This window comes from Staurois parvus, unplaced genomic scaffold, assembly GCF_062004578.1.
Source record: "Staurois parvus isolate SC_StPar_1 unplaced genomic scaffold, SC_StPar_1.0 ptg000086l, whole genome shotgun sequence".
Classification (NCBI taxonomy): Eukaryota; Metazoa; Chordata; class Amphibia; order Anura; family Ranidae; genus Staurois; species Staurois parvus.
This window is the reverse complement of record NW_028317882.1, coordinates 11,679,429-11,693,624: the sequence shown is the minus strand read 5'-3', so window position 1 is coordinate 11,693,624 and position 14,196 is coordinate 11,679,429. Positions and strand designations below refer to the sequence as shown.

The 14,196-nt window shown below is 41.6% G+C and overlaps 1 protein-coding gene across 1 annotated transcript in view; it reads right to left on the bottom strand.

Annotated features, from left to right (window-relative positions):
• Positions 1–13,051, bottom strand: part of LOC149468530 (uncharacterized) — a 65,863-nt gene extending 52,812 nt beyond the window's left edge. Inside the window, exon 1 of the mRNA XM_089670066.1 lies at positions 12,972–13,051. Coding sequence (XP_089526192.1) covers positions 12,972–13,005 — 34 coding nt within the window. The 5' untranslated portion in view covers positions 13,006–13,051. The remainder of the gene's footprint in view (positions 1–12,971) is intronic.
• Between the last annotated feature and the right edge of the window lie 1,145 nt (positions 13,052–14,196).

Below are 14,196 nucleotides of genomic sequence, written 5' to 3'. Positions count from 1 at the left end.
CCTGAAATCCAGTGAATAAATAATGTAGTCCAGGTACAGTAAGGCTGGGAACAAAAAAGGCTAGATGATACCAGAAGTTCTCGTGAAATGAGGCAGGCTGTATCTGACTAGCTGCAGCTTCTAATGCACACTTTGAAAAGCTCAGAGTGTGCAGTGAAATCAGAGTAAGCACTTTCAGTACAGGAGAGGAGCCGGTACAGATGTGATACAGAGGGAAGGCTGGAGTCCAATTTTAAGTACAGTGCTAAGTTAAGTGCTAATCAGTCAAAAAGTAACTTTGCTGGATTCAAACTACACAGTTTGAATCTTACTATGTCCACCAAAGAGCAGTATCTAGTGCTGCATTCACATTATGAGTCCCATTTATCATAGATGTACTAGTAATATACTCGGGGAAAGCAGGGTGCATTCGATGCCCATGTACGTTGTACATACTGTAAGCCCTTAGCAAAAGTTCCTTTTTTTTTCTCAGTGTTAAATGCTTTATGTTGTCCAACTTTAGGTTACCCAGCAATCTGTATGGATAAACATTAAAGCAGGGGTGGACTGACCATTCGGGCACTGTCCGAGGGCCCAGGGTAAGTAGGGGGCCCCATGAGATTCCCCTAGTACCTTTCATAGGCTTTGGGTGTGGATTGAGTGTGGGTGAGGACACAGAGGTCCCATGATCCACTATTGCCCGGAGGCCCCATGAATTGTCAGTCCGCCCCTACCCTAAAGTTATCCTTTGTATAAGGCACAGTCTGCCTGTCAATATGCACCTATGTCTTAACGACTAGTTAAATAGAAGCCATTTAAAAGGGATTCTGTTGGCCTACATGGCTTTGTTTGCTATACTGAAGGCAAATAAAAACTAATGTGTAACTAGTTATATCTTCCATTCATTGCTAAAAGTTGTTTTACTTCCAACTCCTATTGAATGGACATAAATTGAATACATAACAACTTAGGGAAACAATAGCCAGTCTTGGTCAGTTGGATAGGCAATACATCACTTAGGTAGTCTGATTTTCTCTAGAGTGCTGATCAGTCTGCTCGTGGACTCTACCCAAGTGAATGTGGTTAGAGGTGGGAGGATGAAGAGTTTTAATTAAACACATCTTGTTTTCATAGCAGGAAAGGAGAAGGTGCACAAACAATTGTGTATTATCTTTTAATCATGTTAAGTAGCTAATTGATGAACAGGATGACATGAAATAAATGATGCAAAACTAGGAACATTCATCTTGAAAGGTTTCTTTTGCAGAAAAGAACTAAAATGTAGTCAGTTGAAGCAACACTCATTGCTTGTTCCCAAAATAAGCCAAATTCAGTTAACAGTCACTCACATCCCCAACAGAGTCTCAAAGCAGCAACTAGCATTTGTGATGTCATGGTGAACTAGGTTCATGGCTACACCAATACCAAAGCTGCTCTACTGACCAGGCTACTTGCTATACCGGTTTCACCTGCACAGACTTTCAGATTGCAGATATTGGGGGAATTTGATAAAGAAATAAGGACAGTTTTTTGACAGCCCATTAAAATGACCAGCACCGAAATTCAAAAATCTCTACCACCTGTTTCAGTAACCTTACCAACACATGTAGTAGATTCAGGGAGTTTATAATAGTGCCACTTTTACAAAGTGGTGCTATTAATGCACCAAATTAAAAAATAATTATCTTCAGTTCATAGAGTAATTAAAACCTACTCTAGTTTGCCTTACAGAGACAGGCAGAGTGCCTGTCCCTGTACACAATGTAGCAGAGAAACATATTTGCCACTGCTAGCAAAAACAAGGGTGCAGCGCTAAATATGTATATACTGATAATAATGAACAAATCATAAATGTATCAAATGCCCATGTAAGGTGACATACAATACATGCAATATACAATAATTAGTAGAAAGTGCCAAAAGTGTAATAATGATAATTACCATATATATCATATCATTGAAAACCCCCACTGACTATAAATATGAAAAGTCAAAGAGTATCAGTGAATGATATAGTCTCTAAAGGTGTTCTATAAAGTAACCATCCTCACTTGTTGGCTCCCAAGATAGCCTAGGAACTATGGTATTTGTAGGGTACATAGACCATTGCATATAACCGCAACTAATGTGCACTGCTCATTCCATTCATTGGGGGGAAAGGAGAGGTTCAGGTGCTCATGGAGGACATTACAAGAAGGCAGAAAAGTTAATGTAAAATAGGTTACAGGGCCATTAAGTAGAGGAGGGGTAGGAAGGTAGGATAAGGGGATTTACCAGGAGGGGTGGATATGGGGGAGAGGATTTGTGGTAGGGTAGAAAATTTGAGAGAAAAGAGGATGCGTACTAGGAGGGGTGAGATAGAATTTTTTTTGGGGGGGGAGGGGTGTAAGTAGCTGGTCTTGCCCAGGGCATAAAATAGTCTAGCGCTGGACCTGCTTACAGGGGACGCCTGACAAACAGCAGGAAGCAGACAGCATTGGTTGGTGAGGTGGAGTGGGGTAGGTTACTGCTATCAGAAAGTGTGAACTGTCTGGTGACTGAGACATTTGCTTGCTGAACTCCTTCAGCCTTCGCAGTACACCGCAGCAGATGGGAACATTAAACCCCGGCGTGGGACTGGTATACTGGCGGTGAGCCATTGTGTTGTCTTATTTATACCAGTATTCTGGACTGTTTTCCTTTACTTTGCTGAAGAAATCGGTTTTTGTTTGCTTGTTTTTTAGAGACCAATAAAGACTGTTTACTTTTACAAGTGGCTTGTTGGTGATCCTAACCTCCCCATATTCCAGTTTTCATCCTTCAGCTTCTAAAGGTTGGATTAGGCATGAAAAAGCTGAGCCCCATCTGTTTGCTGTCTTACATGAGCAACATTGAAATAGCAATTATTACTGCTAGCTGATACCTTAGTATTTATGGTTTCTAAGAAGTGGCATGTATATTTATTGAAGCAATAACTGTCACTTGTTCACAGAAGTAATCTGACAGTAATATAAAGCAAACAATTTTTTTCAGTCTACACACATTCTCAACTTACAGAAGAAGCACGTATATTTTCTGCCCAGTGTGTAATCAGATATGACTCAGCAGCCACATGAGCAGTACAGATGACCCTATTCAGGAATAAAGGTCCAGGTGTACATGCTATTAAACCGGTATGGCGATTAGTTCATTATTCAAGATTAGTAGATTACAGATCATGTTAAAAATACAATTATTTTGACTGTGATGTGTATGCAGTTATCAAATTAAATTATGCTCTCTGTAACATACTGCTCATGAAAGATACCCATTACTGTACATACCATAATGACACTTGTGAGCCAGTGTAGAGAGCAGAGGACCCCAAATTTTGGATTGGGAGCCACATCCAGCCTGCTAGAAGAATTTAGGGTCAGTGGTGTATCCTCAACGTACAAAGATTGAGAATTCAGGTCAGCAGAGGCTATCTTTGGTCTCCTTTCCACCCATCCCCATGCCCTGCCCCACAGTCTCCAGCACAGGTTTCCCATGCTGTGTTGTCATCATCCCCATTGTTGGTTGCTAGGACTGCTGGAAACTTTCTTCATCCAGACCTGCTCAGCCACCAAGCTGCTGCCCTGCTGCTATGGTCACCACTGTAAGCATTTGAGTGTCAAGGAGGAGTCTAATCGGGACCCTAGTGTAAGGGGGAACTCTATTGGGGATGTTGATGTAAGGGGGCACTCTAATGGGACTCTGAGGTAAGGGGGGCTCTGATGAGGATTTAATGTAAATGGGGGACTCTTATGGGACTCTGATGAAAGGGGGCACTCTGATGTAAGGAGGACTGATTTTTCTTTGCCCGTGTATGCTTGTAAAATATATGACACAGCCCTACATGGGTACTAAAAAGCCTAAAGATCCCTGGTCTGGAGCAACAGGGCAAAGAGGCAATACCAAGGCTTAAAGTATAACTAAAGGCTAAAAGGATTAGCACACCTATTAGGTTTTTATGGCTGTCTGTGTCCTAGTTAGGGAAATTCACTCTTTCTATTTGTCCCGTTTACCATTATCATTGAAAGTGAAAGTAAGAGAAAATCCCAAATTTTGAGTTGTCTCCACAAAAGGAAAAGAGGGAAAATCTTACAATGGGGGCATTATTGATAGGCACTTTTAAAGCAGAACTCCGCCCAAAAGGGGAAGTTCCGCTTTAAGCCTTTGTCCCCCACTCCCCATTAAGGATTGGCACCTTTGGGGAGCAGGGGGGAGGGGGTTACCCGAATTTGACAGGTACCTGCTCCCTCTTTTGCTGCAATCGCCTAGGCGATCGGAAGCGGAAGTTGTCCCCCCCCTCCCTTCCCGGAGTCTTCTGAGACACGTGACAGTTCCCAGAAGACTATGGGGCCATTCACAAAGCGCAGCACTTCTCACGCATGTGCAGTGGGCACCCGGCTGTGAAGCCACAAACTGTCACAGCTGGGTGCCCACATTGAAGATGCCGGCACCAGGGAGAGAAGATGGCAGGTGAAACCAGCAGTGGTGAGGACACTGCTGGACCGAGTAACAGGTAAGTGGCTGTATTTTAAGAGTCAGCAGCTACAGTTTTTGTAGCTGCTGACTTTTTTTTTTCCAGGTGGAACTCCGCTTTAAGTCCCCCCCTCTCCTGATAATCTCAAGCTTAAACAAAGCCCTGAAAGTCATTGTAACATATGGCCTGTCATTGGTAAAATATCTGTTGATTTGTGTGCACTTATTTCAGTTTCTAAGCCTCTATCACTGTTGTTAAAGCGGAGTTCCAACCAAAAATGTGAAGCGCCGCTTGTTTGCCCCCCCACTGACATATCTGCCACTTTTTGAAGGGGAGCAGATACCTGGTTTTGACAGGTACCCGTTCCCACTTCTGACTCAGTTTGCCACAGCCATTCTTCCTCTTTCAGTTTTCTAGGCCACTTCACAGGTACCAGAAGGATGCCGGACCAATCAGGATGCGCAGGACGACTTGCGCATGCGCAGTGGGCACCCGGATGTCACAGCCCGGTGCCCACTGTTGAAATACCGGCGTCACTGAGAGCAGAGGGAGAGAAGGGACAATGCGGGTGTGCACATCGCTGGACCCTGGGTCAGCAAGTGTCATTGGTGTCAGTGGGAGGAATAGTGCCGCATCATTGGTGTCACTGATACTAATGATGGGGCATTATTCCTCCCACTGACACCAATGATGGGGCACTATTCCTCCCACTGACACCAATGATGAGGCACTATTCCTCCCACTGACACCAATGATGGGGCACTATTCCTCCCACTGACACCAATGATGGGGCACTATTCCTCCCACTGACACCAATGATGGGACACTATTCCTCCCACTGACACCAATGATGGGGCACTATTCCTCCCACTGACACCAATGATGGGGCACTATTCCTCCCACTGACACCAATGATGGGGCACTATTCCTACTTATAACAATTTTATAGACAAATTATACTATTTACAGTCGCGTGGGGGGCGCAAAATGTTTTCTTCTTCCTGGGGGGGGGGGGGGGGGCATGACAGAAAATAGTTGAGAAGCACTGCTTTAGGGTAAGAATGTTTTAACTTTAGAACCATTTTAACTCTAAACTAATAACCTGTAAATCAGGGGTGTCAAACCTTTTGACTTTCCTAGGCCAGACCGAAAAGGAATCGTCTTGAACTGCATAAAATTACACAAACAATAAGGATAACTGAGGAGCAGAAAAAGACGGGCAGATCACAAGTTACCAATTACTGATATAGATGTTAATGATGATACCTATCTGAGTAATACAATTACATTTTATTGTAATATATTTATTATAAAAGTAATGTAGAGCAACATAAACCTAATGTAATATTTGACACTGCTGATATTTGCACCAATATCTGGTTCAATTGACGTAGCAGCAATTCTCAATGAATTCTAAAAGGTATCATCAGATATTTTAGTTTTAATTTTGTCTTTCATGTGCTTCACCTTTGAAAAAAAATAGTTGCTCACAAACATAGGTGCTGCTGAAAACTGATGACATGAATAAGGTGCGATTGTGTAGAGTGGAATATTTTTTTTTAGAAAATAAAACTTGCAAAAGTCTAGTCAAGAAACACTGTCAAATTTTTGTATTTCTCTAAGTGTAAAGCATTTTTACAAAAAAAATCTGAAAGTAAGTTTAATATTTTATGTCAGGCTGCATTCATAGCCATCTTGGGCCAAATGCAGTTGGAAACCCCTGATGTAAAGGCTTTTAAAGCATTACCTATGGAGAATTTTGGGTTCCATGGTTTTTTTGTGATTCCACTGCCATGTGCAATTGTAACACTACCCCCTCAGGGATTTGGGTCCCCCCATAGTTCTGCACAGTCAGTCATTTAGCTTTTCCCACAAAAACTTTCATCCGGAGACAGAAACCAGTCCTTGAGTGTTAGTTTTGTTATTTTAATGAGGAGATTTGAACTTGGATAGGGTAAGGGGGGTATAAGATGCTCAAGGGAATTGATAACTGAGGGCAGCTTCCTGAACTATTCACAACTTCTCCTTCTTGAAGCAACACAGTTTCTGTTGGAGTGCTAGCCAGAAGCGCCTAGTTGTACTTCCCCAGACCCTAGATTAACTCCTATTCACCAAGCAATCTGGAGACTCTCTTCCTGAGCAGAAGACCTGGCTCCTGTCCCTCTACATCAGGTGAATAGTCACTAGTAGGGGACTAACCTGGTTTCCCATCAGACTGCTCCTTCCTCTATCTGTTCAGGGGGTGTAGGTGTACTCACTCAGATCCTCTCTTGTACCGCTTGCGGGATGGCTGCTACTACCAGGCCTATCAGCTGGACTACTCCCTCCCTGCAATACAGATGGTCCTCGCTCAGGGGGCCAGTGAGTTCCGAGTTTTTCTCCTTTCCAGCTTCAGGCTCAATGGCAGGCCCCATATCCCTTGGCCTCTTGGCAGCGGCAGCCTTCCTCCTCCAGCTTCTCAACTTATCTTCTTCTACACCTCTCCCACCACCACTCGCCTGCTTCTGAGCAGGCTCTTACACTTTTAAGGTCCCAGCCCCTTACCAAGCCTCCTGTTGGGGATTGGCTGAGGTCCCTCAAGAGTGCAACCTCAGGTCTACTCACTGCCTCCAAAGTCCTCCTCTGAAAGCCTCAGAGCAGCGGAAAATGCCAAACAGGCTGGCCTGCAGAATCTCCCAGTCCTGACCAGAATTTGACCCCACTGGCTCTCACCAGAGCTGCTAACCAGCTCCTAGCTAACCATTAGGGTCTAGCTCCCCCTAGCTAAACTAGGAGGGCGCTACACAATTTTAAGACTTGACATGTCTGGTATCTATTTACTCGACATAAGCCTGTCTTTTATATTTAAAAAAATGGGTATAATATTGTGTGTCTGCACTAAAATTCATTTTAGTGTATTTTTTTTTTACTGAAAACGTGTTTGATAAATACCGACGACTGGATTTACCAGTAGGCGCAGTAGGCCTGTGTTTTTAGATGGTAAGGAAAAAGAGGCAGCTTTTGCCTGTATAGTTCATAGCCACACGTTTTCCACCATCAGTAGAAATATAGTAATCTCACATACAGTAGGTTCATATACCTATTGTCACCCAGGTTATTGGCGATAAAATAGGATTTCCTTAAGAGCACCAATAAACATCTTCAGTGTGTCGTGTTGCATTACTGCATACAGGTTAATCATCGTTATTTCACACATTAACATTGAATGGACTGCCATTACACCACACTACACAACAATGTGATATTTACCTCTTTTTTCCAAAACATCATTCCACAACACCAAGATGTTTTCTATCTGTGCAAGGGATATTGTATGTGATAGAGGGTGTTTGCAAGGTGCATTAAGGTATGATTCAAATGCACAAATGTGATGCCAACCTACAGCCTATTAGAGGGATGTTGCTAAGGGCATCAAAAAATGTTTAGGGGTGACCATGTGTGGAGATACTTAGGTCTGCTTGGATCATGAGTTGCCATGGTCTGGGCAAGCCAGGCCGGCCTGCAGGAACATAACAATGATGCTCCAGGATAGGATGTACAGAGTAATTCATTGCCATGGTGTTAATGGTTGGCCCACACAATGTAGGGCCACCCCCCCAGCATGCCTCCTCCAGACCTCTTTCGCCTCCCACTCTGTGCCTCACTGCTGGAGCCAAAAGGTTGGGCTCTGATGTAAAGAGGAGTCTCAAATGTGATGGCGGAACCTCTGATGTAAAGTTAATTTCATCAAGGTGGTTGTATGCTTCATCCCAGCCTCATGTTTCCCATTAACCACTTTATAAACGGCCCCCGCATTCACTGCCTGTGCACGTGGCACCGCGATCCGGTGTACGGGACCTCTGTGTGAGGTCCCGATTCATGTGATCCCTGATTGGGGAGCCTTTATGGGTGTAAAAGCAATCAGTGACACTGTACTGTTAGGGTGACGGTATGTTAAAAAAACAAAAAACATAAATAATATCTAAAAAATAAAATAAAAATGTAAAAAACTTTTTTGAAAAATTATAATTTTTGGTTATAAACTAATTTGGGTTTTTTTTTTTACTAAAAAAATAGCTGAATACATTTTGAGCTGAATACATTTTGGCCAAGATTTATGAAGAAAGATTATTTATTTGCAAAATTGTATAAGAAAAACACTTTTTTTTCAAAATGTTTGGACTTTTTCATTTATATAGCAAAAAAATAAAAATCCCAGTGGTGAATAAATACCACCAAAATAAAGTTTTATCTGTCTCAAAAAATTCTAAAAAAATTAATATGTTCAGTGTTGCATGACCACGCAATTGTCATTCAAAGTGTGATAGCACTGAAAGCTGAAAATTGGCCTGGACAGGAAGGGGGTGAAAGTGTCCGGACTTGAAATGGTTAATAAGAAACAAACAAGTCTTTTACATTTTTAGACTGAAGTGCCTCTAGGTTTTGCATACTTTTAAAGGGTGCCACTTCTTGAGAAAAGCTTAGATAGACAACATTTGCTCATCCCCTCCCATGGGTGTTAGTGTGTACAGCTGTGTGTGTGTGTGGGGGGGTGAGTGTGTACAGGTATGAGGGGGGCTGAGTGGAGTGCATACAGGTGTGATGGGGGGATGGCAGAGTGATATCATCTGTACTCCTCTTCTCCCTGCAGACCAGATGCTGGTTTGGGCACCATGCCAGTCTCAGCTCAGCCGTGTGGAAGAGCTGTGCTGTGTGTATCCTGCAGGACTACTCAGTGCTCACTGGTTTGGAGACAAGTTGTTATACATCACAATGGTAAATTGATTGACAATGTTGCTGGATGTGGGCATGTGCTGTGACTGTCTCTTTGTTGCATTGGGCTGTCTCTTTGCTATATGGGGATGTCTCTTTGCTGGATTGGGATGTTTCTCTGCTGAATACAGGGGGATGTCTCTGCTTGATTGGGCTGTCTCTTTCCTGGATTGGAATGTCTTTTTGCTGAATATATGGGGATATCTCTTTGCCGGATAGGGATGCCTCTTTGCTGGATTGAGCTGTCTCTTTGCTATATGAGCTCTCTCTTTGCTGGATTGGGATTTCTGCTGACTATGTGGGGATGTCTCTTTGCTTGATTGGGCTGTCTCTTTGCTGAATATATTTGTTTTGGATTTTTTTTTCATTTTCTTAGATCTGCTGGGAGAAGATAGATTGGGGGGCTTTGAAAAGGTAGTGCAATTAGTGTTAGTGTAGGGTCCTGCTCAAAAGAGTCTAACTTTTCACATTGGCAGGCTTCATATTTTTTGGCCAAAATATAATTCCTTATTGTTAAATCTTGAAAGCACTGATGACTTTGAATACACTTTTCATTTTCATATATTGAGTTGTAACAGTGTTAAAATAAAAGTGGGTGCACTGAAGGTTGCCAGTGGGTGGATTTGATGGGGCGGCCCGTGGAACGGCCCTGGGGAATGTTGGGGGTTAAGCTGTGAGGAAGGAGGGGGGTGCGCAGTCCTAAAGCTGTGTAAGGGCCCAAAAGTGTAGGGCATAGAGAGGGAGTGTGCTGTACTAAAAAAAAAAAACAATGCACAAGGCACTATGTAAAATATAGTTTAAGAAAAATTCCAGGTATAGATATTGTTACATAATTACACATTACATGTAACTATGTACAGGTTAAACTTGAAAAATTAGAATATTGTGCAAAAGTTAATTTATTTCAGTAATGCAACTTAAAAGGTGAAACTAAGATATGAGATAGACTCATTACATGCAAAGCAAGATAGTTCAAGCCGTGATTTGTCATAATTGTGATGATTATGGCTTACAGCTCATGAAAACCCCAAATCCACAATCTCAGAAAATTAGAATAATTTTTCAAATTTCACCTGTATATACCATACCTGCGGGATCCCTCTAGAAGCTGAAAGCCACTGTAGTATACAATGCTACTGCAGTGATCTCCACTAGCTTCTGGTTCCTGTGCCCAGTGGCTGCCCTGTGCTGTGAACAGGATGTCAGCGTCTGGGTGTGGACACAACTCAGAGAATGCTTTGCTTTTTCTTAATGAATGCAAAGCATTCTCTGGTGGGATGAGGTGGAGAATGTGACATCACTGTTTGCCTCTCCACCTTGACCAATCAGCTAATACTTTGCATTCATCGAGAAAATGCAAAGTGATCTCTGAATGGTGTCTCCTGTGTCCAGGATGCATCAGGCCAACTGCTCAGCACAAGACATGAATGCTTATGGGTATCACTGCAGTAACCGGACCTACTAATGTGATTTCCAGGGTCTAGAGGGATCCCACAGGTATGGTATATGCATAGTTACATTGGTCCAAGCTGGACCATTGTAATTATGTAACAATATTGATACCTGGAAGTTCTTCTTTAAAGTGTTACTAAACCCAGGCCCCTGCACTCACTATATCTGGTTTCCTACAGTACACAGAACATGGAAATGCAATTATTTTAGTAATTATAAACTACTACATACCTTTTCTCATCAGCAGTTAGAACAGTGTTGTGACTTCTATCAGTGTCCAGCCGAGCACATGTTAAAGCTTGTAGGAGGAGTTTTCATTTTGCTCTAGGAGGATGCAGAACCCCTGACCTCTGTCTGGACAGATTGATTAGCCCTGTGCTGATATGCACTCTCCCAAGCAAAAAAAAAATTCTTTAACCATTTCAAGTCCAGACACTTTCACCCCCCTCCTGTCCAGGCCAATTTCCAGCTTTCAGTGCTATCACACTTTGAATGACAATTGCGCGGTCATGCAACACTGTACCCATATGACTTTTTTAGCATTTTTTTGGAGACAGATAAAACTTTATTTTGGTGGTATTTATTCACCACTGGGATTTTAATTTTTTTGCTATATAAATGAAAAAGTCCAAACATTTTGAAAAAAAAAAGTGTTTTTCTTATAAAATTTTGCAAATAAATAATCTTTCTACACAAATATTGGCCAAAATGTATTCAGCTATCTTTTAAGTAAAAAAAAAAAAAAACCCAAATTAGTTTATAACCAAAAATTATAATTTTTCAAAAATAGTTTTTACATTTTTTTTTATATTATTATTTATGTTTTTTTTTGTTTGTTTTTTTAGCATACAGTCACCCTAGCAGTACAGTGTCACCATAGTGACACTGTACTACTTGTGGGGGGTGATGAAGATTTTTTTTCTTTTTTTACACTGATTGCTTTTACACCCAAAAAGGCTGTAAAAGCAATAATTTCTCCTTCTCTCTGGCTGCATTCTTGCTGCCATTGAGAAATGCTGTGTGAGCTGTGATTGGTCACAACTACTATTCACACACAACTATTCACAACAGCCTTGTACCATGTGACCTCTGTGAGGATTCACAGATTTCAGATGTAGTAAGCAATGATGTCAGGAATTGACATCTTGTTTACTACTGTTCCTGTGATCACTGATTGGCCAATCAGTGATCATATGAATCGGGACCTCACACAGAGGTCCCATACAGCGATCGAACACAGTTGGCACCAGATCGCAGTGTCGTACGCTCCCAGGGAGTACAGGCAGTGAATGCGGAGGCCGTTTATAAACAGCCACCCGCTCCTGCACTGGGACAGATGGGAAGTGGTTAAATACACACCAAACTGAGCATGTGCAGAGTGACTGCAGATGATGTGTCTTATCAGGAGATAAGTGGGGAAGTGAGGATCCTGGAAGAAGGGGAGGATCGGAGAAGTCCGACTCAAACTGCATTTTTACACAATGCAGAGGATTAACCCCTTAGGTTCCACAGTGAGTATAACAAGAAGCATGCTTTACTGCATATACAGACTGATTTTACTGTTGTGGGTTTAGTAACACTTTTTAAGCTGAAAACAAACCAGCCTTCTATAATATTATGGTGCAAATTTACACTCTTTTGAATACGTATCTGCAACGATAGGGCACTTTGTACTTTGATTATGTGGCAAGGACAAAGGTTTTTTCAGTATCCTCAAACCACAAATCCAAATAATAATAATAGTAATCATCATAATAAATACAATAAAAAGGTAATAATAATTCTAAATAAGGCCTGCGCAAGGTTCTTAACATACCCCCAGTGCAATGGATTCACACTCTTGTACCATGTGCAAATTAAAATCAAATTTATTATTATTATTATACAGGATTTATATAGCGCCAACAGTTTGCTCAGCACTTTAATTTAAAATACGTTGGTAAAATGATGAATAATGTGAGACAGATGTTAGCCTACAAAGTGCTGCTTACAAAGGCGTAGCGGGAGAGTGCTCTTTATAAATACTACAGTGAAGAGTCGAAAGCTGTTGGGTGATTTTTCTCTTAACTGAAGAAGTAAAGTCTTGTACAACATTTTGTTGATTGCCTATTACCCAGTAAAATGTGCTCCGTTTTTTATCAGAGAGCTAAACACCTCTTTCCGTCAGTCTACTGAAACTGAAATGCCTGCATGTACGGTGTATAGGTAAAAAATGTCAGATATCATTACTTACATTTCCACATTAATGCATGTTTGTATAGTCTGCTTCAGTAATTGGTAAATATCCAGCCTAATTACTTACTGATCTTTCCAGAAGTTGTCATGCAGCTGAACATGCTCAGCACTCCTTGCCTTCAGCAGGCGATCTCTAGGCTGTCAGCGTCCTTCTGTTACAGTAGGTGAGCATGCACCAAGCAACTCAAACAGAGCAGAACAAATACGTGCCGGAGACATGATATAGCGCCTTTGTATACCTCCTTAAAAAAACTTTTATCGTACAAAATGTAATAAAGCAATTTGTCTCCCTTACATTGTAAAGCGCTGCGCAAACTGTTGGCGCTATATAAATCCTGTATAATAATAATTTAATTGCAGGAAAAACAGCTTGAAAGCAGTAACTGAACTTTACTGAATGTGTTATATTAAAGCAGTATTAAACCTTAAACCAGAGAAGTTATATATTGCACCTTACCAATCTTTAGATGCGATGGCTGCATTAGTTTTCTATTTTTAGGCTTTTCCCCCTCTGTTTTCACCTAGTAAACTGGCCAGTAACTTACTGTTCCTCTTTAATTAGGCTCCATGTACACGGGATGTTTATTTTTAATGTATTTTACAAATGATACTTCTGTTGCTGTACATTGTATCAGGAACATATTTATGCACACTGTTAGGCTCCATGTACACGGGATGTTTGGAAAACACTTCTGAATGATGGAAACTGACTGCTGGAAAACGTAGGTTAAAAAACGTCTGATTAGCCATGTTTGCATACCGCATTTATGCGCGTTTGCATTTAGAAGCGTTTTTAACCACAAGCCTACAGGGCACTTATACCCCCTTCCTGCCCAGGCCAATTTCCAGCTTTAGCGCTGTCGCACTTTGACAATTGCGCGGTCATGCAACACTGTACCCATATGAAATTTATATAATTTTTTTTGACAGATAGAGCTTTATTTTGGTGGTATTTAATCAACTCTGGGTTTTTTATTTTTTCTTAAACCTTAAACCACTGAAATTTTGAGAAAAATTTTTTTTTTGTTTTTGTTATAAAATTTTGTAAAGTGATTTTTCTCCTTCACTGATGTGCACTAATGAGGCTGCACTGATGGGCGCTGATAGGCTGCACTGATGGGCACTGATGGTCACTGATGAGGAGGCAATGGTAGATGGCACTGATGGGCATTGACAGGCAACACTGATGCGCACTGATAGGTGGCACTGATTGGCACTGATGGGTGACACTGAAAGGCAGCTCAGATAGGCACTGATGTGGCATTAATGTGCACTGGGAGGCACTGATATGT